General features: G+C 42.0%; 1 protein-coding gene across 3 annotated transcripts; it reads left to right on the top strand.

Moving 5' to 3' along the window:
• Positions 1-2,174: 2,174 nt before the first annotated feature.
• Positions 2,175-5,257, top strand: LOC102715632. 3 transcript variants are annotated; one of them, XM_040520576.1, is made up of 8 exons: positions 2,176-2,664; positions 2,851-2,917; positions 3,034-3,073; positions 3,203-3,335; positions 3,950-4,021; positions 4,111-4,191; positions 4,470-4,566; positions 4,661-5,257. In XM_040520576.1, exons 1-8 carry the CDS (start codon positions 2,239-2,241, stop codon positions 4,690-4,692), a joined length of 948 nt encoding a protein of 315 aa, XP_040376510.1. In that variant the 5' UTR covers positions 2,176-2,238; the 3' UTR covers positions 4,693-5,257. The 3 variants fall into 3 exon arrangements, with proteins under 3 accessions (XP_040376513.1, XP_040376510.1, XP_040376508.1); XM_040520574.1 differs by having other exon boundaries at positions 2,177-2,664; positions 4,505-4,566; XM_040520579.1 differs by lacking the exon at positions 4,661-5,257 and having other exon boundaries at positions 2,175-2,664; positions 4,460-4,560.
• The last annotated feature ends 15,507 nt before the right edge of the window (positions 5,258-20,764 follow it).

Here is a 20,764-nt window from a genome sequence, read left to right as displayed (position 1 = left end):
CTCCTGGTCCCGTTCTCCGGGCTTTGATTTGGTTGGTGATCGACGACGAAACTGTGTGTGTTGACTTGGGGGAATGGAGAGCAACTGGGCTTTCGCCGTGTTAGGATGGAGAGCGAGCAGAGGAAATCGTTCGCCTATCGCAGTGTGACAGCTTGACAGCACCGTCCGCGCGGGCAACTCTCGGACATTTTACTTTGTCCTGCTGCCAGTAGAAAATTTACTTTTTTTATTTTGTTAATTACTTGATTAGCATTATTTTGTAATTTTTTTTCTGTAATAAATAACACAGTAAAAAAACGCTATTTTCCCATTAAACTTATATTACCCGTAATATTACGTAATATTATTGGTACTACAATTTTATTATAACCGTTTATTAAAAATAAATCAAAGGTATGGATTAAATTCTAAAGTCAGCTCCGCGCGCGGTGGACTAGCCAGCCAACTGCTCGTGGTTTGGTACAGATTAAAAATAAATGACTTCTGAAATGCTCACCTTCTCTGGTCTTTCATTTTTTGTTTTTCATGTGTAAACAGATAGGGAGCTGCAGTCCACATGGCCGAGCGAGCTGCACCATGGCGGTGGACCTGCGTCTCGCTTCAGCTCACTGTTCGGACACCATCCAGAAAGAAATTCAGACATATATTGCGTTGCTTTGCATCGATCTCTTGCATTGTTGCATACTCGCATCATCCAACCAGAATTCGGGAATTGCAGATTAGTCCAAACAGCAGTAGCATCAATCGACGAAGGGAAGAACAGAGCTTCAATCTTTACAACAGTACAACCGAAATATGGAAGAAATTTCACTCCACGGCAGAGGAAGAAACAGGGGACAGTGCAAGCCCGAGCACGACGGCATCCACGACGGTACATGATGCCGACGGTGAGCTGCTCCATAGGCTGAGGGCCGGAGAACCTCAGGAGCCGCTTCCACCGAGTACGAAAACGGCGACAGTCTCAGCGCCACCGCCCGCTTCGACCCAAAAGTGCCCAGCTTCGAGTGATAGCCGCGGGATATATAATCCCCCGTTATAAGGCGACAGTCGCCTACTTCAGCTCCGGCGCCGCCGATGATGGGGCGGGTGGACAGACTCGCCGGCGGTGGTCGGCTGACGGATTCTGAAACAAAACTTAGCATCCATGATCCATTCAAATTATAAAACCTTTGAACTTGGAAACTTTGCATCAGAAATATTGCGTACAACTAAATTGATAGATAGCTACGGTGTCACATCTTTAATTGATCGATGATTATATCCTTTTAGTCGTAAGGAAGTTGTACAACTTAGTCATACGTATAGTAGCACTCAAAAACAAAACTTAGGGCACGTTCGGCACCCCATCCAATTTTCTCAGATTTTCTCTTTTTTTGCGCACATGTTTTCTGAAGTGCTAAACATGGTGTTTTTTCAAAAATCTTCTATAGAAATGTTGCTTTACAAAATCATATTATTTTTTATATTTTTTATAGCTAATAATTAATTAATCATATACTAATCTATTACTACGCTTTTTACGCCGGTTATATATCCGGTAGCCGAACACAGCCTCAGTATGCATAAACTATATATAAGGTGAGGAAACCTTCTCTCACAAACTTTCTAATAGAATAAAACTATCTCCTCAGGAGATTTATGAGAAGGCATCAGGCTACTATTATTTATCTTAAATTTGAGCAACATTTGTTTTTTAAGTTAGCGACATGGATGGTTAAGATTAAGTAACTAAAGCACCGTATATTTTAGTGTTGGACTGTCGTGGGTTTTGAAGTCTCTTCGTTTTAAAGGAATTTTGAAGAAAAATTAGTGAAATTAAACTGTTTTCTCTGAAAATCCTATAAAATTCCTATGTTTCGAAGAGACCCTTAATAAAAGCCCGTTAAAACTATCAAATTGTCTAGTTAGACTTTGATAGTAAATAACATAGCAAGTAGGAACTTCTCTACATGAGATAATATTTAGAACAGGAGATACATGAAAGCACAGGGGCAGGGTTCCTATTTTTGTGTAGTAATTCCTTGTAGAAATTGAATTCCTTTGTGTAAAGAAAGAAAATGCAGATAAATAGTTTTATCCTCTATGATATGTGCCTGAATAGTGCTCACACCTGTTTTTTTTTCGTTGTGCTATAGACAAACCATATCTTCCACAAGAATTGGCAGATAAAATCAGAAAGAAACCATCACTCTAGTGAAGCTTCCGTTTTCCTAATCTCTGTACTTGCCGGTTGATACCATGTTTTCTTTGTTTACGGCCATCTTCTATTGGATTGGCCACCCTCGAAACCCACCAAGATACAGCGATTACTCACCACTCGTTTTCTACCATAATCCGGAAGGCGATGTATTCTGGTCATTTGGGCATTTCGCCAATTCGCTTCCCTCCAAAATGGCATCCACTTCCCCGTCTCTCCGTTCCGCGGTCTCCTTCCCCTTCCCCACGGCTGCCGGAGCCCGCCGCCGCGCCCACGCCGGCTCGGCTCAACCGGTCGTGAGCCCGAAGCTCCTCTCCTCGCCATTTCGTGCGGCACCCACGAACGCGGTGCCTCGGCGGCTTCTCCTGCCGGCGGCTGCCGGCATTTGGGACTTCCTCTCCGGCGGGGCGGGCGGAGCAGCCGCCGCGTCGCTCGCCGTCCGGCGAGGCATGCAACTCTTCAGGCAGGTCTGTGACGGCGGATGTGAAAATTTCCTTGCGTTCTTTTCCTATATTTTACATGTAATTACAGATAAGCCCCTCGTGTCAGCCAATATCTTCTACAATGCGGCATGGAGAAGCTGCTTTTGTTATTTCGAGAAATTGCCTGAGGGTTCTTGTAAATTATTTCTTCATCTAATCTTTGCATTTTAGGGAGATGTCGCTGGATCACTGGCAGAGTTCGATCGGGCGATTGAGTTGGATGAGCGGCAGAAGCAATGTACGCATTTGTGAAACTTCAGTGTTAGTTTAGAGTTCAAATTGTGAGTAGTCGTGTGCCAATTGAGCCATTTGCAGGTGAGGGAAATCACTGACTGCAATTGTACTTTGTTTCAGATCTCTGGCAGAGAGGACTTTCACTCTACTATCTGGACAGGTGCATAATCATGATCCATTAGTGATGAGGCTCGTAGATTCTCGTGGCTGAAACAAATGAATTTCAACTTTCAAGCCATAGACTGGAACCTTGTGCTACTGTTTTTAGTTTATTGAAATTCTGGATCAGGTTTAAAGAAGGTGCAGAGCAGTTCAGGCTGGATGTTGCTGCCAATCCAAATGACACTGAAGAGTCGATATGGTGTTTTCTCTGTGAAGCTCAGCTGTATGGGGTAGAGGAAGCACGGAAGCGCTTCCTGGAGGCAAGTTTTCCAGCTAAAATGATATGTTTTCTCGGAACATAATTCAGTGCTAGATGTGTGCTTGGTAATGAGACATGGTGCGTGCAAATGCGCGTTACTACTATCCTCAAGTGAGGTGCAAAATATTTCCCACTTTTGTAGATTTTCAATGTCCTACGGTTTAATTTGTTGACATCAAGTCATTAACCTAAATAGATTACCTTAAAAGCCAATTTTGTGAACGGCGCTACCTTCCATTTTAATTAATCTATATCTTTACACTGCTTTGAGGCAATCAGAACTGAAACTTTCAAATATAATGAACGATCCTTATATATTCTGTGGAACTTTCATGGTGACTGCAGTAACGAATTCAAAATTGACAAAAAGAGTCTTGAATTGATATCATCAAGCAGGTAACTTTGTCTATTGAGTTTCCATACACATTTGATGATGACCATATGTACCAATTTCTTGAAATGTACTGGGCATATGACATAACATGTCCCACTTGTACTTTCCATTATTCTTCTTGACAAATCACTCTCAAATGTAAGTGGACTGCAGCCGCTACGCGCAAACAGCCCACACTATGTTCTGCCAAATGTAAACTTTATGTGCACCTCACTTTTCAGGTTGGTTTAGACTCAAGACCTGTAATGCGCGAAGCTTATGCATTGTTCAAAGATGGTGGGGATCCTGAAAAGGTGGTGACATTTCTTGAAGAAAATTATAGATTTTGCTTGTCCTTATAAATTTGAGGAAAATTTACGTCTGTTTTCTTTTCCATCTTCAGTTATCTTCAAACTTTTCTAGTAGTTCGGATGGTGAAATTTTCTATTCATCACTATACACTGGACTTTACTATGAATCTCAGGTACAATTAAATGACAAACCTTTCTTATGGGCATTTGCATCAAAATTAGATTGTTTGCATCTTTTATTGTTGACACTATATTTCCTTTTTTACTTTGTGGAATGTATCTATTATCTACATTTATTAATGCTCCATACATAGTTACATCATTCATATGGAATTTAAGGTATTTGTGCTTTCTGTTGGATCAGAGCATAAATAGTACTGTCCTGTTGTTCTCTTATCCATGGGAATCGCAATCAAAGTTCAAAATTTTGCTTATTTTTAGGAACATTCAGATCAATAAATGCTACTTTCACTCTGTACTGGACAGAAGGATGCAGAGTCGGCAAAGCCCCACATTGTTGCTGCATGCAGGTCACCCTATGGATCAAGGTTCTTATTTCATCCCCACCCGGTCCAGAGTAATATACATTCAAACTAGCCATCCTTCAGACATACTGAATTAACAGTATACTTTTTGGTTTAGGTCCGGAGATTACATGGCTTCACTTGCATTAGTTCATTGTCAGTGTCGCAACTGGACTCTGGAGTGACCAGAGATATATTTACACACAAGTTGACCAAATCATTATTGTTCAAAGCCAAGAAATAGGTAGCAGGCAATTTTCTTGCGATGGCTCACACTGTATATAATTGGAGTTCTTGGTCTGCATTATTTGTCGATTTGGTAAGTAGCACATCCTGACGGGGAAGACAGATTGTTGCACGGTTATAGAACAATGGTGGAGATGGATAAGCTCTTGTTCTGATGGATTGTAATGGTGGACAAAACTTCAAGATATAAGGCAAGGCACGACACGCACACCCTGCCCATTCCCATGGCCCAGCCCAAACACGTGTGGCTTTTCATCTATACGCTTCATCCTCTCAATAAGTGCTCATGATGATAACATATTTAGGTGAGTCAATTTCTTGTTAATATCCCACATGGGACTATTGCACCGAGCATTGATTGTGAGGCTGGAATTTAATAGGATTGATTTGGGCCAAGCCCATTTAATTCCAATAGACCGTGTGATTTTGTTCATAACCATGCACACCATGGCCATAGAGTGGGTTTTCATGCCAGTGCTTGCTTATCGTTGGACTTGTATGATTTGTTGCTCACTTCGACAATGGAGAATATGCAGAGTCTTGGTCAACAAGGTCACATCACTCAACAAATCAGCCACCATCGTCTTTAGTAGAGCAGTAGTTATTCTAGCAAAATACTTACGCTAGCAAAATGCACGTGTGTTACAACAATCCCATAATATTTTTCTTCTCACAAGAATTAGAATAAGTGGGACTAATTGACACATATAACATACGGTTATTTTTTTCTTCAAAAAAACAAAATACAAATAAAAGAGGAGGTATTATAAACTTTAAATCTGATATATGGCCCATTAAAAATAAAAGCTCATATGAGCTTAAAAAAAAACCCAAAAGCCCTTTAAAAAAACCCTAACCCTCTCTCTAACTCTCTCTCCCTCTCCTCACTCACTCCCTCCCCTCTATGATCTGGCGGTGGCGCCTGCACAGGCGCACGACGGTGGAGCGGCGGAATACGGGCGCGGCGCAAGGAGGGATGGTCGGCGCTCCCCCCTCACTCGCTTCCTCCCCCTCTCACGATCTGACGGCGACGGCGACTCCACTGGTGCGTGGCAGCGAGGAGGGGTGGCCGGCGGTGGGCTGGTGGCTTCGGGATGGCGCGGCGTCCTGGCGGGGTAGAGGGACATCGTGACGGCCAACGTCGTTGTCTTCCTCTCCGGCAACGGTGAGTCGTCCACCTCCCCTCTCTCTGGTGTTGTGGGGCGCCGGGGCCTCGACCGGGACGACGCGGCGGCTAGGTGCAGGCGGCACCGGCTAGGTGGCGGGGCAGGAAGAGCGGAGGCGGCCAATGGAGGGGGTAGCGGCGAGGCCGAGCGATAGTGCGGCCAGGCGGTGGCGCGGCTACGCTGGGCAGAGGAGCACACCGGCGGGGAGGTGTTAAGACGACAGCGGCGGTCGAGGGTTGGCGGCCAGCTTGTGAGGCCAAGCTAGTTGGAGGGAGGTGAGGGATGACATGGGAGTGGCCGAGTGGAGGGAGGGGGCAGGACATCGACCTGACAATGGTGGCCCACCTGTCAGCGAGTGCAAGGGTGGTGGTAGATCTAGTGCAATCACCATTATGAACTTTTATAGTAGTCAAGATAAAAGGAAGATCCTGGTTACATCTTACTCCCTCCATGTCTTTTACAGGAGGCCGTTAAATTTTATATTTATATTTGATTATTTGTTTTATTTAAAAAATTTATTCAAATATATAAAATTATAAGTCATACGTAATGTTTTCATAATAATAAATTAAATTATAATAAAATAATTAATAAATATATATCATTTTTGAATAAGATGAATGGTCAAACATAAACATAAAATCAATAGCGTCGTATAAAAAATATGAAGTCGTATAAAAAATATGAAGGCAGTACACGAGGATATTGCATTGCCGCACCATATCATTCATCTTATGTTACTTCCGCGCGTGGATGATCCATCCATGGCCAACAGACATGGATAGCAGTAAGGTGTCCATTTAGCTGCATAAGTTCTCCGGAAAGATTTGCTTCGTTGTATAGTATATTTTGGGTCTAACCCTGGTTTTAGCTTTGGTATCAGCACTCAACACAGAGTATAATAGCAGGTACAATGAAAGATAAGGGTGTATATATATCTTTCTTTTTTCCTTTTAAAGAAGCTGCAACCGTTGATAAAACACGGTGGAGATTCTCTGCAATAGTGTCCAAGCATTGACTGAATGAAAAGTTCCTGAAGCATTTTTATGATTGAACCTTGAGAAATTGAGATTATAAATTGAATGGAATTTTATTTTCGTACCATTTTCCATGCTTGTTGAGTAATTCTTACACAAAGTAGGCAACTTATAGTCAGTTTATCGGTAGTTCTTCATTCCGAAGAACAGAGTGGTCTTAGTAAATGAGTGATCAACAATAACTACCAAATAAGACTGAATGTCTGAACTATTCCTTTTTTTAATTAATACAACTATACAAGTACTGATTTGTAAGTCTAAACAGTACTCATTTTACATTTAAACAATAACGCAATTCATTAGTTTGCCACATCATACATTGTACTCTATCAGAAATTTGTTTAGTGCAGAAGCCCATTGTTCATGCAGACCTACAGCCGGACAGCAGCCAAAGATGTTGGAACCAGCAACGCAGCCGTCACTATGAGCAGGACATTTGCCCAAAACATGAGTAGCTGGACAGCCTCCTCCATATAAGAGAGAGTCACAGTAGCGGTGCTTTGTGCAATTGTGCTGGCCACTGTCGCAGCATGAAGAAAGCCCTGAAACTCCACAGGACACCGAAGTCATCGTACACTTGGACTTGGAGACTCCAGCAGGCTTATCCATGGAGATGGCCAGGTAGCCGTAGTGCCGATGGTACAGCGGTGCCGAGGAAGATAAGCCCATTTCTGTTCGATTTGATCCTGTCGACGCCAGGAACACGTCCTCGCCGAGCCACTCGGCGGCCATCGTGTGTACGGTCACCAGCGAGGCCCTGCGGAGCAGCTCCAACGCCTATGTGACGCCCGGAGCCACGCCGGCGGGCAGCCTCTTCATTATCAGCATCAGCGCGTCTAGAGTGACACTGAGGAAGAGGAGGAACTGGGTGGCGGCGAAGTTCTTGGTGCGGATATGCCCTACCCATTGTACATAGCACCCAGTAGGACACCACCGATATCGCCTCCAGCTGCTCTGCTCCCTCCGACTCCTATCGACGTCGTCTTCTCGCCTTTATCACTTGCAGTGGCCAAACTTGTAGAGCTGCCTGTGCCAGGCTCCCTGCCATCGTTCGCTCGGACTAGGGCAACACACAGTGCGCCGATGAAGGGTTGACAACAGGACGGGTCGGGGACAGGTTGGACACTAGGCCTGACCTTGGCTCCAAAAACAAAAACAGTGCTAATTTATTCTCCAACTTGGTGGATCCCCGGCCTCAAATGGGCCCCGACACCTCGAAAAACGCTGCACAAAGCCACGGAGATAGGGGAGTAGGACTGCGACTCACCGGTGAGGAGGGTGATGAGCCGGCCACCCCGCCACGGGTCGCCACACCACTTGCCGCCCTGGGTCACTGCCTCACCCCGCTGTCGGCCGACCCAGTCACCACCGCATTGCTCCACTGCCGGACGTCCCAGGTTGCCGACCCCCCACATCCGCCGGACCGCCGCCTGCTCTCCTATGAGCCCGTGAGGGAGAGAAAGTAGAGGTAGGGTTTGTTTTAGATTTAAATGGGCTTTTAGCCTTATTGGGCCATCAACCTGCCAGTTTTTAAAGTCTCCTATGCATCCTCCCCCGACCTCGGCTCCAACTAAAACCGGGGCCCTGGCCCCAACTAATACTAGGGCACCGACCCCGAATCCCCGCGAAACAAAAACGCTCCCCGCTCCACGGGAAAAATTGCCATCCATAAGCACGATGAAGGGAAACACGATGGGGACGATGAACCTCGCATCGATCACGAGCAGCCTTACATACAATGTCACCACAATGATGGCCATGTGTTGGTAGACCTTGACGGTCTGATCAACATATTGCACAACAAGGATATCCAAGGATGCATCACGATGTGGGCCCTAGAGATGATGTCATAGAGATCACCTTCAAGGCTTAGATTGGAATAAAATTACAAGCCCATGCAGAGTGGGCCGACATCAACCTAAATACCTCACTGGAGCAGACAACCCACTAGACAATGTACATCGACAGATTCCTACGGGTGTCAGGAGTTAGAGTTGGAGTGGTGCTTATCTCACCGAGAGGCGAAAAATTCAAATACATACTTCAAATTTATTTCCCAGCGTCACACAATACTGTGAAATATGAAGCTTTGCGTCACATGCTACTATTGGCCGTGTCCCTAGGGATGAAGCGGCTACTGGCTCGCGGAGATTCACAACTCGTAATCAACAAGTCATAAAAGTGTGGACCTACGTGGATGACAACATGTGGGCCTACCACCACGAATGCAAAATTTAGAAGGCAAATTCGATGGGCTTGAGCTAATACACGTCCCACGGCATTGCAATGAGGTCGCCGATGAGTTAGAGAATCTTGGGTCCAAGCGGCTACAAGTCCCGACTGGTGTCTCCGTCGAACACTTTATGGAGAGAACCGTCAAGAAAAAGAGGACAAGTCGTCTGACCGAGAGGTCTCTGTAATCACATCCAACTGGCGGGCTCCCTTCATCAAATATTTAATAGAAGAGGAGCTTCCGACTAACAAAGCGGTGGCCAAAAAGGTGAGGCAGTGTAGCTATTGCTACCTAGTCTCAAACGATGAGTTACATCGTCAGAGCACCTCGGGCGTGCTCCTGCAGTGTGTTCCCCTGATGAGGGCAAGTGAATCCTGTAGTCCATCCACTCAGGCATCTACAGAAACCATGCCTCTTCGAACACACTGGTTGGCAAGGTCTACGGGTAAGGCTTCTTCTGGCCCACTGCCGTTACCAACACACAAGACCTTGTCAAGAAAACCGAAGGATGTTAGTTCTTTGTGAGACAAACACACGTGCTAGCTCAGGGGCTGGAAACAATCCCCATCTCATGGTCATTCGCTGTATGAGGGCTCAACATAGTCAGTCCTTTCAAACAAGCACCAAATGGGTTCATCCATCTTTTCATCGCCATAGACAAATTCATAAATTGGATAAGTGGATTGAAGCAAGACCACCTGCAACCATCGATGCTGTACACAAGAAACAAGCACCAAATGGGTTCATCCATAGATTCGACATTCCAAACCATATGATTACCGACAATGGTGGACAGTTTATTAGTGGGGATTTTCAAGACTTCTACGATGACATAAAAATCGAGATTTGCTAGGCCATCGTGATTACCCACGGAACAATGGATGGCATGGTCCTCCAGGGTGTCAAAGCAAGTCTTCGCTAAATTCACACAAAAAAGTATTATAGCGGGAGTATCGATCAGAAAAAAATGGAAAATTTACTCAATTCACAAAAAAAAGCAAAAACAAAAAATACTGAAGATTTCGACCGAACAAGGGTTTGGGGGGAACTGAATTTTTCGTTACGTGATTTTGAACCCTTCCTTTCAGTCTGTGCCTCTTCAGCAATTATCTAGTCGAGCAGCCTCATTTTGGTCGAACATCACATGAGAAAAGCAGAATTAGGGTTAAAATATGAGTGATTTACTCAGCATGAATATCCATGCACCTTCCCGGTGATATTCGGCTTCTATTCAGTAAATTAAAGAAGATTTCACACAGCTTGTTTGAGAACATTGACAGCCATCGCTGCAAGTGGAATAACAGCAGCAGCAACGCACAGGTGCGCACAAAATGCAGCAACATTGGCAGCTACAGCTACATATCTCGGCGGGGTGGCACTGTGTGTCAAGAGCCTCCATCCGAGTCCTGAGATTACAGCTGCAGCAGTAAGGACTATGAACGCATGGGTGTAGTTATTGAGTGAGCTGTTACTGAAGTTTGGTATTGCGATAGCCAGGAATGCCGTGAAGGTGACCTTGGTAAGCTCCAGCGATGCCGGCTTAACTTCTTCCTCAGCAGCCCGCTGATCGTCGTCGTCGACAATGATGAACATCCATACCATAAACGAAGCAAGCGGTGGAACAAACACCAGCCACGCCAGCTCTTCCAGAGCTGCACCGGTGATCAGGAACACCGTCAAAGTGATGGCGATGGCCAACGCAATGTTCAACATCTCGACGACGTTGCACATATTGGCTCTGTTGCCACTATAGCCGATCAGTGGAAGGACCGTCGCGACGAGCATGACGAATACACCCACCACGCAGGTGGCAAAGCTCACCACTAGCGAAAGAGCAAGCAGACGATCTAGCCCCTGGGAGCTGTTCCTCTGTCCCTCCAGTGCCAAGCCTTCCAAACCCAGAAACAAAATGGTGGTGACAGCAGCCGAGAAGTCCACCGAGTTCTCGAGCTTACCATCCCATCTCTCATTAACAGTTGCGTCGATTGGCCGGTTGTTTCGCAGCGACCAGTAGCAGAGCCAAATGGTGAGAGCCACAAATGGGATAACAAAGAACAGGTACAGGAAATTCTTCATGCTGATGAGAAGAAGAATGACGTAGGCGAGGGACATGAGAAGTAGAGCACAAAGGTGGATGAGCAGCTTCGAGGCGCCAAACAAGCATATTGACAGTGTTGGGGACAAGTTGATCAAGGTTTTTGATAGACAGAGACAGAGAAATGGAAATATGCCGGCCTCTAAAGTGACTGCTGCCATTGGGGAAATGCCGCCTCGAACAATCGCATTCCCCTCCATGTTCAGGTCAACCTTGTGGAAAGCCACGGCAAGGAGCACGGGGCATACCATGATCGTGATGCCCTCCGTGAAAGCTCTCACACGGTTCTTCAGACCGTCCTGATGCATAGTGAATGAACACATCGATGAGAAAACTGACATGCGCGCATGCATTACTGTGCGCGGTGCAGACCAAATTGCAAGTAGTCTACTGCTATATATCTGTTCTTTCATCATGTTAGTATGCCTATATGGTTGCAACCACGCATGACGGAGCTGGGGAGATTTTACGGTACACCGAGTGCTGTGCAATGATTCACAAAGATTGATGTTCTTATGTTCTTCATATAACATAAATCATAGCAAGACTGCAATAGTAGAATATAACATATATGCAAACATCGAATAAATAAACGCCATGGACTTGTTGTTCAGACAAAGTTTGCTACATGGGTATGGAGGGTTACCATGTGTCAACCTGCAGGTGACGACGATGACAAAGTTCCTATCCTTGCACCAAGTGACGGCTAGTGAGAATCACCGAGCTCAAGATTTCACCAATAATCTTTGTACCAGAAAAAGATGGACACATCAATCCAACAGATACAACAAACAGCGTCCCCAGGGGTGGTGAGTTTACATGTTGCATATCTCGACATACGGAATCAATATCGTCAGCGCGCGTGGAACTGGAATAACTCATTAGTCGTTTTGTTTATGTTTTTCGATGTTGGATCTATGGGACAAGCCGGGGCCAGGAGCTGGTCGCTAAGATACTCCCTTCCCAGACTGTCAGTCAGAAAACCTAATTAATCCGCGACATATATATCCGGGGTTGGGGTTGGTCGATTGGAACGATGTGGGCTGTCAGGCTGGCATGCATGTGGTTGAGTATATTTAAGTATCGTGCAATGCTAAACGATCGCATGATTTCGTTCTCTATTCTGCTAATATAGAGTAAAGTACGTGGTCGGTCCTTAAACTTATGGCGCGGTATCACTTAGGTCTATAAACTTAAAAAATATACGTTTAGATCCATAAACTTGTTTTAATGTACCATCTAGGTTCATGAACTTATTTTAATGTACTATACAAGTCCATGAATTCGTTTTAATGTATCATCTAGGTCCATGATTTTAGACATTAAAATGAGTTTATGCACCTAAACATGTATTTTCTAAGTTTATAGACCTAAGTGGTACCGCGCTACAAGTTTAAGAACCGGTCATGTACTTTACTCAAAATATATATAGGTAAATTTTAGCACTACCATTTTAGATAGAGTTGCACTTGGTTTATTTACTAATATGGAGTAGAATTTTATACCATACTATGTAGGATTATACCAAATTGATTTGGGGTATTACCAACTATTTAGCTTTAAATCAAACCATCATAATTACTATTCAAACAACCAGAAGAAAATGCTAGGAAACAATTTGTCGTGAATCCAAATAGGCCCGCACAGACATTTTAAGATGCCTTACCTCATCGTCATGGATCACAATCTTCTACAACTTGTCACGTGACTTCATAGCTAACAAAATAAACCCTTGGATCCTCATCATAACTTTAAACATAGTGGATCTCAGTCCATCATGTTGGTAGTAAGAACTCCAACAGATCTCGACCTTTGATTGTTATAATTGTTTTCCTATAAAATTTTTTTTCTTCTTTTCACTATAAATTTCTACAAAAAAGAGTAATTGTTAATATCCTTAATTACCATGTCTAAACTTAACTATGCAAGAAAAACATAAAGTGACATCTAACCATTGGATCAAATTAAGTGAATGAACGGCCTAAAAATAGTGGAAATACTTAAAAAAGTCCTAAAACACATGGAAGTTTTTCTATACTTAAGGAATAGATAGATCAAGATATCAGAGCAAGTTTAATAATAAAGCCAACTTACTGGGTATTAGCTTATATTAGAGTCTGCACATATAATAGATTGTTTACAAGTTGGCTCTAATTTTTATCTCATATCTACTCTCACCTATATATTTAATGCATTTTCTTTAGAGTATATGTAGAGATAGCTGTTGCATGAGAGTCAACTTAACTTTTTTTTTATTTTCTCCCTTTTCCACATCAACTTAGGGCAGGTATAGAGGTGGAATGAAATATGATGTCTTGATCAATATATATCATCTAGGACATAGGGCTTCTATAAAGGTAGAGTTATGTATGGTCTCTTTAAGTAATACATCAAAATATTTTTTACTACTCTCTTTTCAAATTATCTACTCCATTCAACAAAAAATCCTTTTAATAAATATTAAGTTGACTCTGAGAGGTTATCATACATGGCAACAACTTTTCCCTTTCCTCACATATCTCTCCTCATATCATCAAAATTTGCTTGTGTGGCAATAGAGAGAGTCGGTTAATAAACACATTTGTGCGTGATCTTATAGCCAAATTATAATCTACAATTATACTTGTCATGATAAGATAAGATCATGAGATAAAGATACAATTATCTTATATATTTGGTAGAGGATTATGTGAGTCTTGACTTGACTTGTAAGCCACATCAACTACTATGGGACATGCCATCTGTGACGGGCCTGAACACATATTTGTGATGGATGGTGACTAGTCAATGCTGACTGGTTAGTTCTTACTTGTTAGTGATGAGGAAGATACATTGGTGATGGGCATGTGACCATCACCGATGGCAACCATCTTTGACAGGCCGAAAACAAAACCCATCACCGATGACGTTCATAACCCTTCACAAACAACACATCCATAATAGGCAATAACTATGGCCCTTCACAGATCCTAAAATCAAACAGAAACATAAATTGAGTAAACACCATATTTGACGGGCATTGAGTTAAGTACGTCCTCTCAAAGATGAGACATCCATGACGTATGTTGAGTTATGGCCCATCATAGATGATCAAACAGGGAAAAGAAATTTATTGTAACATTAAGATCAAATACTTTTGGCGTATCGCCACCCTCTTGTCCGAGGTTTCAACTCCGGCGGAACTTGGCACCTCACGCGGGGCTGCATCGCTTCGATCTCCAGCGAAGGGGTAAGTCCATTGTTCCGCCGGGCCACGGTAATCGCATCAGCTAGATTAGGACTGTCTCGGTTTAGTCCGATCTTCTAATCTAGTTGTGCGATTGCTAGTTATAGTATCACTTTCAACTTAGATCACTTCCGTGTTTCGAGTTGATCTGGTCGACCACTTTGGGCAATCTACGTTGGTTTGATATTCCTTGTTTGATATATTCAATCTAGTAGATTGCGTTTGTCAGATGGTTTATATCAGATAATGTATTTTGTTCATTATTCTATCGGAGTACTAGCTGATAGGTTACCATTCATTGGCTCATTGGCTTGATAGCAATCTAGATCTGTTCAGTATCTATCCCGACATTGCTAGGTTTAATCTTGAAATGTATCGGTTGGGCCCGATCTTCTACGATTATTCTTAGCAATCTTGACTAGGTATTTTATAGATCTTGGTTGTTTGTCCGCCGTCTATAGCCGATGATTTTTGTCGATCTACATGTTTATCATATTTACATCAATACAATAGAGTAGCCAATTGCTTTACTGCATTATTTCTATACCAATCGACTTGATTTAGTTAGGTCGGCGGTTATTTATGCTGCATCGGCTTATGATAATTACATGCAAATTGGAGTTAGTCGATCATAACATATGATTCATTTTTTATTCCAAGTAATTCGTTGGTTTATTTATTAGCCTTATCGATCTTCATGTTTCCTATAATCATATCGTGCTCGACTGCATACTGTCTTGGTTAAGTTCAATCTCTGTATGTCTAGTTCGATCTGGTTATAGGGGCTTGTCCGATCGACTGAGATTGGTAAGTAACTTGGTGGATTACGTTGGTCTAATATTTAATTTAAGTTTATTTCTATTAAGTTTCTAGCCGATCCAAGCTCTTTACAGCCGATCGTTTATCCTGTTGGCTAACCATTGCGGGATCAACATCCGATCGGCTGGACTGTTAGTTACCTATCGGCTCGATAGCCGATCGGCTTGTTTTATTTTTCATCTTGTCAGTTGTAGGATCAAACCGACTGGCACACCCGTGCATTCTAAGATTTAGGTCCTACACTGGAGCTGTCTAAGATTGACTTCCAGGCCTTCGTGTGTGACACGTCATCGTTCATATTTTGACGTCAATAGTATCCTGGGTGGTTGATCTGGTTGACCACTTTGGGTAATTTACGTTGGTGTGACATTTGCTATTTGGTATATTCAATTTGATATTGTCTTGGTTTGGTTCGATCTATTAGATTGCATCTATCAAATAGTTTATATCATGTTAACATATCTTGCTCATTATTTTATCTAAGTACCAGCCGATAAGTTATTAGTTATCGGTTCATCGGCTTGATAGCATATAGATCTATTCAGTATCTATCCTTACATTGCTAGACATAATCTTGAACTATCTCGGTTTGGTCCGATCTTCTATTATTATTCTTAGTAATCTAGACTAGATATTTTATAGATCTTGGTTGTTTGTTAGTCGTTTATAGTCGATGATATTCATCGATGCACATGTTGATTATATTTACATCAATAGAGTAGCCGATTGACTTACTATATTATTTTTTCACCAATCGGCTATATTTATTTAGATCGGTAGTTATTTTGTGCTGCATTGGCTTACAAGGTTTACATGCTAGTTGGTTTTAGCCGATCATAGAAAATGATTCATTGTTTTTTTAACTATTCGAGTTTACGTGTATCGGACTTCTAACCGATCCAAGTTTTCAACAATCGATTGTTCGTTCTATCGGCTAAATACTGCTACATCAACATCCGATCGGCTGGATTTCTAGTTATCTATCGGCTCGATAGTCGATTGGCTTGTTTTACTGCTTATCTTGTTAGTGGTAGGATCAAACTAAGTAGCACACATACGTATTCTAAGATTTAGGTCCTGCACTGGAGTGTTCTAAGAAGTGACTCCCAAGCCTTCGTGTGTGACAAGTCATCATATTACATTTTTGACATCAACACATACATATCCAATTATACATGGTAAATAAATTGTCTATCAACTAGATTTATGTATAGCGTCAAATTTAAACTATGACTGTTAGAGCTATTTTTTAGATAAACTTTAGGTGAAAATTAGCTCCAATCGGGCTTTAGAGGATGGTTAAACTCATGCGAAATCATCGTATGTGATCTACTTAGCCAACCACATGCATCTCATCTTAGGTTGCGTTTCCCTGCGTAAAAACAAGGTTTAGTTATTCTACACCAAAAACGTCCACGTAAATTTTTATAAAAATACGTCCGCGAAAAAAAATAAGAAAATACCGGGCTGCCGAACACGCGGCCTTAGCAGCGGTAGCTCCTGCTGTCCGATTGGAATCTTGAGAGATAATGGTCCGCGAATATCATCTGTAGTATTGAGAAGACAGGGAACACATGTTTTCACTGGCCCCACTTGCTAGTGAATGATTTCGTTGACCAAAGTAGAACGCAAGGCTGGCCCCCTGAATTCGTCGCATGGAAGGAAGCAAAAGATACGAAAGTAAGGAGATTTGCTTCAGTCTAACAAAAAGTAATAAAATAAATTTTGATGTATCGTTAGTTTATGGTACTAAATAGTTTCTGATCGTTGAATTTAACAGTGCATATCGTACTCAGCTAAGTCCAATGATAAAAAATAATTTGGTACCTTGAGGTATTGGTATCTCGATGTTATTTTTTAGACCTAACCAAATCTGAAAAGTTACGATATGAAATGTCATAGTATTCTGCCCAAACAGGCATCTTTTTTTATTTTAAATGAAGACAGATAGAAATGTTATAATATTCGGCCCAAACAGGCATATTCGTCCCAAATTAAACCATAGTTCTCCACTTCTGTCCCTCCACCCTCATAATTAAGCTGCCAGACACCATCGATCCCATTGCTGTTGCTGCTTCTTCGATCAGTTCTCCTCCTCCCCATCACTTCTCACTCACACACACAACTGACACAAGTACGCAGGTAATTTTTTGTAGCTCTCCATCACTAAACTATGGCTAGAGCTTGCAGAATCAGATCCCTTGTCTCCATGCTCGACTCCTCAAATCAGCATTATACATTGCTATGAGGCTATGAGCAACGGAGGAACAGGAGGCATGGCCCGTGCTTCTCAAGATGTGGTTAGTAGCGCTAACACAACTCACATATTTTTTTTTCCTTCATTGCATGTTCATAAATACGACATGTATATTAATCCTGACCAAATGGCCGGGAAATGGTTTTAATCCCTCCAGGGGTGCTGCAGCTAGAGTGTAGTCCAAAACAGTTCATAATAAGATCTAATTTAAGCATTGTCTACTTATTAATTCACTTAGAATATGCTAGCTTCTTTTTTTTTTATTGGACACTAGTGAATTTTAAACTTGCATTTGGTCATTCGTCTTTTTTTAAAAAAATGCAAATACAAAAGAAAAAAGTCATGCTTAAAATATTTTTAATATAAAAAATAACTAAATAGTTAATATGTTTTTAAATAAAACTAAAGGTAAAAGTAATCTCCAAAGTAAAAAAACGGATAGAGTTGATAACTGTAAACTAAAAAAAGATCCTTATTTACGGATTCATGGTCAATGTATAAATGCACCGTTTAGCAGTTCGGGAAGTGTACGTGCCAAAAACGAGGGTATTAAGTTAACTTGGAGAGGGGACGAACGCGTGCCCAGTGTTTCCTAAAGAGTTTCCAGAGCCAGTCAAGCACTCTGTGGCTAGTAGTCCACTTGAGTTGTCTTGAATGGTAGAAACTGTACGATAGAAACTGTACGATCGAACCATAACCACCACACCAAGCCTAATAGAAAAACTTGGATGGTAGAAAAAACTAATCAGCTAAATCTTTTTAGCAGAAATAAAAATAATTCTCTGATCTGATAAAGTCATTGTTATTGCCACACCGCTAAAGACACAACCCGAAGATGCGCTAGATGTAGATCAACTTTATTGCATTAAGTTATGTTTACCAAGTGCATACAAAGCACTACTCTAAAATCCTAATTTTCTCTCTTACAAAAGTTACAAACAAGTTATATCTCTAGTGTCTCACCCTCTCATCTATTTATACTACAAACTCTACCAACTAAGAGTAGGACTCCTCATAGTAGGAGTAGGATTTCTTGTCCCAGTAGGACTCATCTCCTTAATTTCCAAAACCGAATTTAATTAACCAAATTAAATTCTCCCCTTTCAAAGTTCTCAAATTTCCATATTTTTCTTTCCCAACTTCTCATCCATATTTTTTCCCAATTTCTCTGATGCTTGCACACACAACTTGTGAAGCACAATACAAATCCATCCCCATACGGTATTACTCCACCATGTGCCACCTCGTATTTAACATCGCCACTAACATTCTTGGCCGTCTAGACATCAGCTCCTCCCTAACCTTAGCCCCAATCACATCGTTAACCAATGTTGACTTCCAAGAATCATGACTCTAGTCTAACCGTATAACATGACATCCCAACCGTCTAGAGCTCGGTTTCTCCCTGAACCTAGTCTATATCGTCACTGTTGACCATGGTAGACGTGAAGTCACGTGCACACATAGAGATAAACCTACTGTTTGTTTGCAGGCACAGATATCACAACCTGACCCATATTAGTCACACGTACTCATACTAACAACACAAATACTTCTAAGGCTTTTTTACCATACTTGAAAAGTACCTCAAGGTACGAAGAATTTTAGTATAAATTTTTAGTACCTTAAGGTACAATGTGCCTCAAGGTATAACCCTTTTTACACTAAAAAGTATAGTAGCTTAAGATACATTTTCAAGGATGATAAAAAAGCTCATACTTCTAAACTAATTTATATTAATAAATCAATTTAGCCAATTATTTATCAGAAAATATTAATCATGATTATTATCTTCCAGAAACAAACATGCCAAAACCACCCAGTTCTCTATTAACTTCTAGTCGATTCTGACGTGGGTTCATCTTACCATATAGACCACATCTGTCGTGGCGCTGCGGACGCGCGATTACCGTGAAAGCCGCAAAAACCACGACGAATTTGAAAACAAAAAATTTGAATTCAAAACCGCGCGGTAAACGCGGTTACCACGTGGTTTCGCATGGTAACCGCGGCTAATGCTCGCCGGAACAGCGCATGAGAATGACAGAAACAATGGTTTCCCGCGCGGTTTTCGCAGCCGAAACCACAGTTACCACGAGAAAACTGGCGGGAGAAGAATATTTAAAAACAAGAAAATCTGTTTGATGTCAAATACAAAAAGCTTTAAAAAATCTCAAAAAAACAGGAAAATAGGAAAATATTTTCTGGCTATATTTGTGACATAGGAAAAATAGGAAAATAGGACATGTTATAGTGGAAACAAGAAAATTTTGACATGACCTTTTCTAAATTTTTGACATTGCAATATACAAACTATACTATATATCAATCTATACAACATATATTTTTTTAGTTAAATTTTCGAAAATTTAAAGTCAAAACTGTGGCCATACTGTTCCCATATCTCGGCAGAGGGTCCGGTTACCATGGTAACTGCCAATGGAACCCTGATTCTGACTATTATATTATATACGTTCTTTCGAGATGCTTTGGTACTACAGGTCAAAAAAGATGGTTTAGTACTAATTGTTTTAGTTTCAGTCTATATTCTTATTTAATATTCTTTATTTTCGTGACTTTTGCAGCGTTATGATGGTATTGTGATCCCCTTCATGACGACTTCTGTTATAATGACAGAATATGCAACGTTAAATTTGATCAGCGGAAGGGAGTACACCAAAACATTCATCATTCCAGCTATCATGAATGTCTTCATTTTTGCGTTGTCGGTGAAGCTGTGGGTGAAGCGAAGGTTGCACTTGCAGGGCGATCACACCAGCACGGTTAATAAATTGGGCGGTGCTGTTAAGGTAGCCGAGATGGTGGCCACGGTAAAAGTAACATACCAGCTGAAGGTCCTAGAGTATCTGCTCAACAAAATGCTGGCTGAGACGGATGACAGTTTTGTTATATCTCACTTCCTTGTCTTCCTCACCTCAGCTATAGGGGCACTGGCAGTGATGATGGTTCGGCTGCCTGTTGAAACAAGTCCAGGCTTAGCACAGGTGAGGCAAGTTCTTCACAGGACGTTCCTTGTGGTTCTGTTCATAACCGTGCACACCAAGGCTGCAGAGTGGGTAGGAGAAGACATGGTATTGGTTTGCATGCCTGTGCTTATTGCTGCACTCGTATGGTTCGTTGCT

Source organism: Oryza brachyantha, chromosome 1 (genome assembly GCF_000231095.2).
Source record: "Oryza brachyantha chromosome 1, ObraRS2, whole genome shotgun sequence".
NCBI lineage: Eukaryota > Viridiplantae > Streptophyta > Magnoliopsida > Poales > Poaceae > Oryza > Oryza brachyantha.
This window is presented reverse-complemented; position numbering and strand designations above follow the sequence as displayed.

Coding starts and splice junctions, on each gene's coding strand:
- LOC102715632 (XM_040520576.1), top strand. CDS start 2,239: ATGTTTTCTTTGTTTACGGCCATCTTCTATTGGATTGGCCACCCTCGA. Junction 3,074..3,202: donor TCACTCTACTATCTGGACAG/GTGCATAATCAT, acceptor ATTCTGGATCAG/GTTTAAAGAAGGTGCAGAGC. Junction 4,567..4,660: donor AGGTCACCCTATGGATCAAG/GTTCTTATTTCA, acceptor TTTTTGGTTTAG/GTCCGGAGATTACATGGCTT.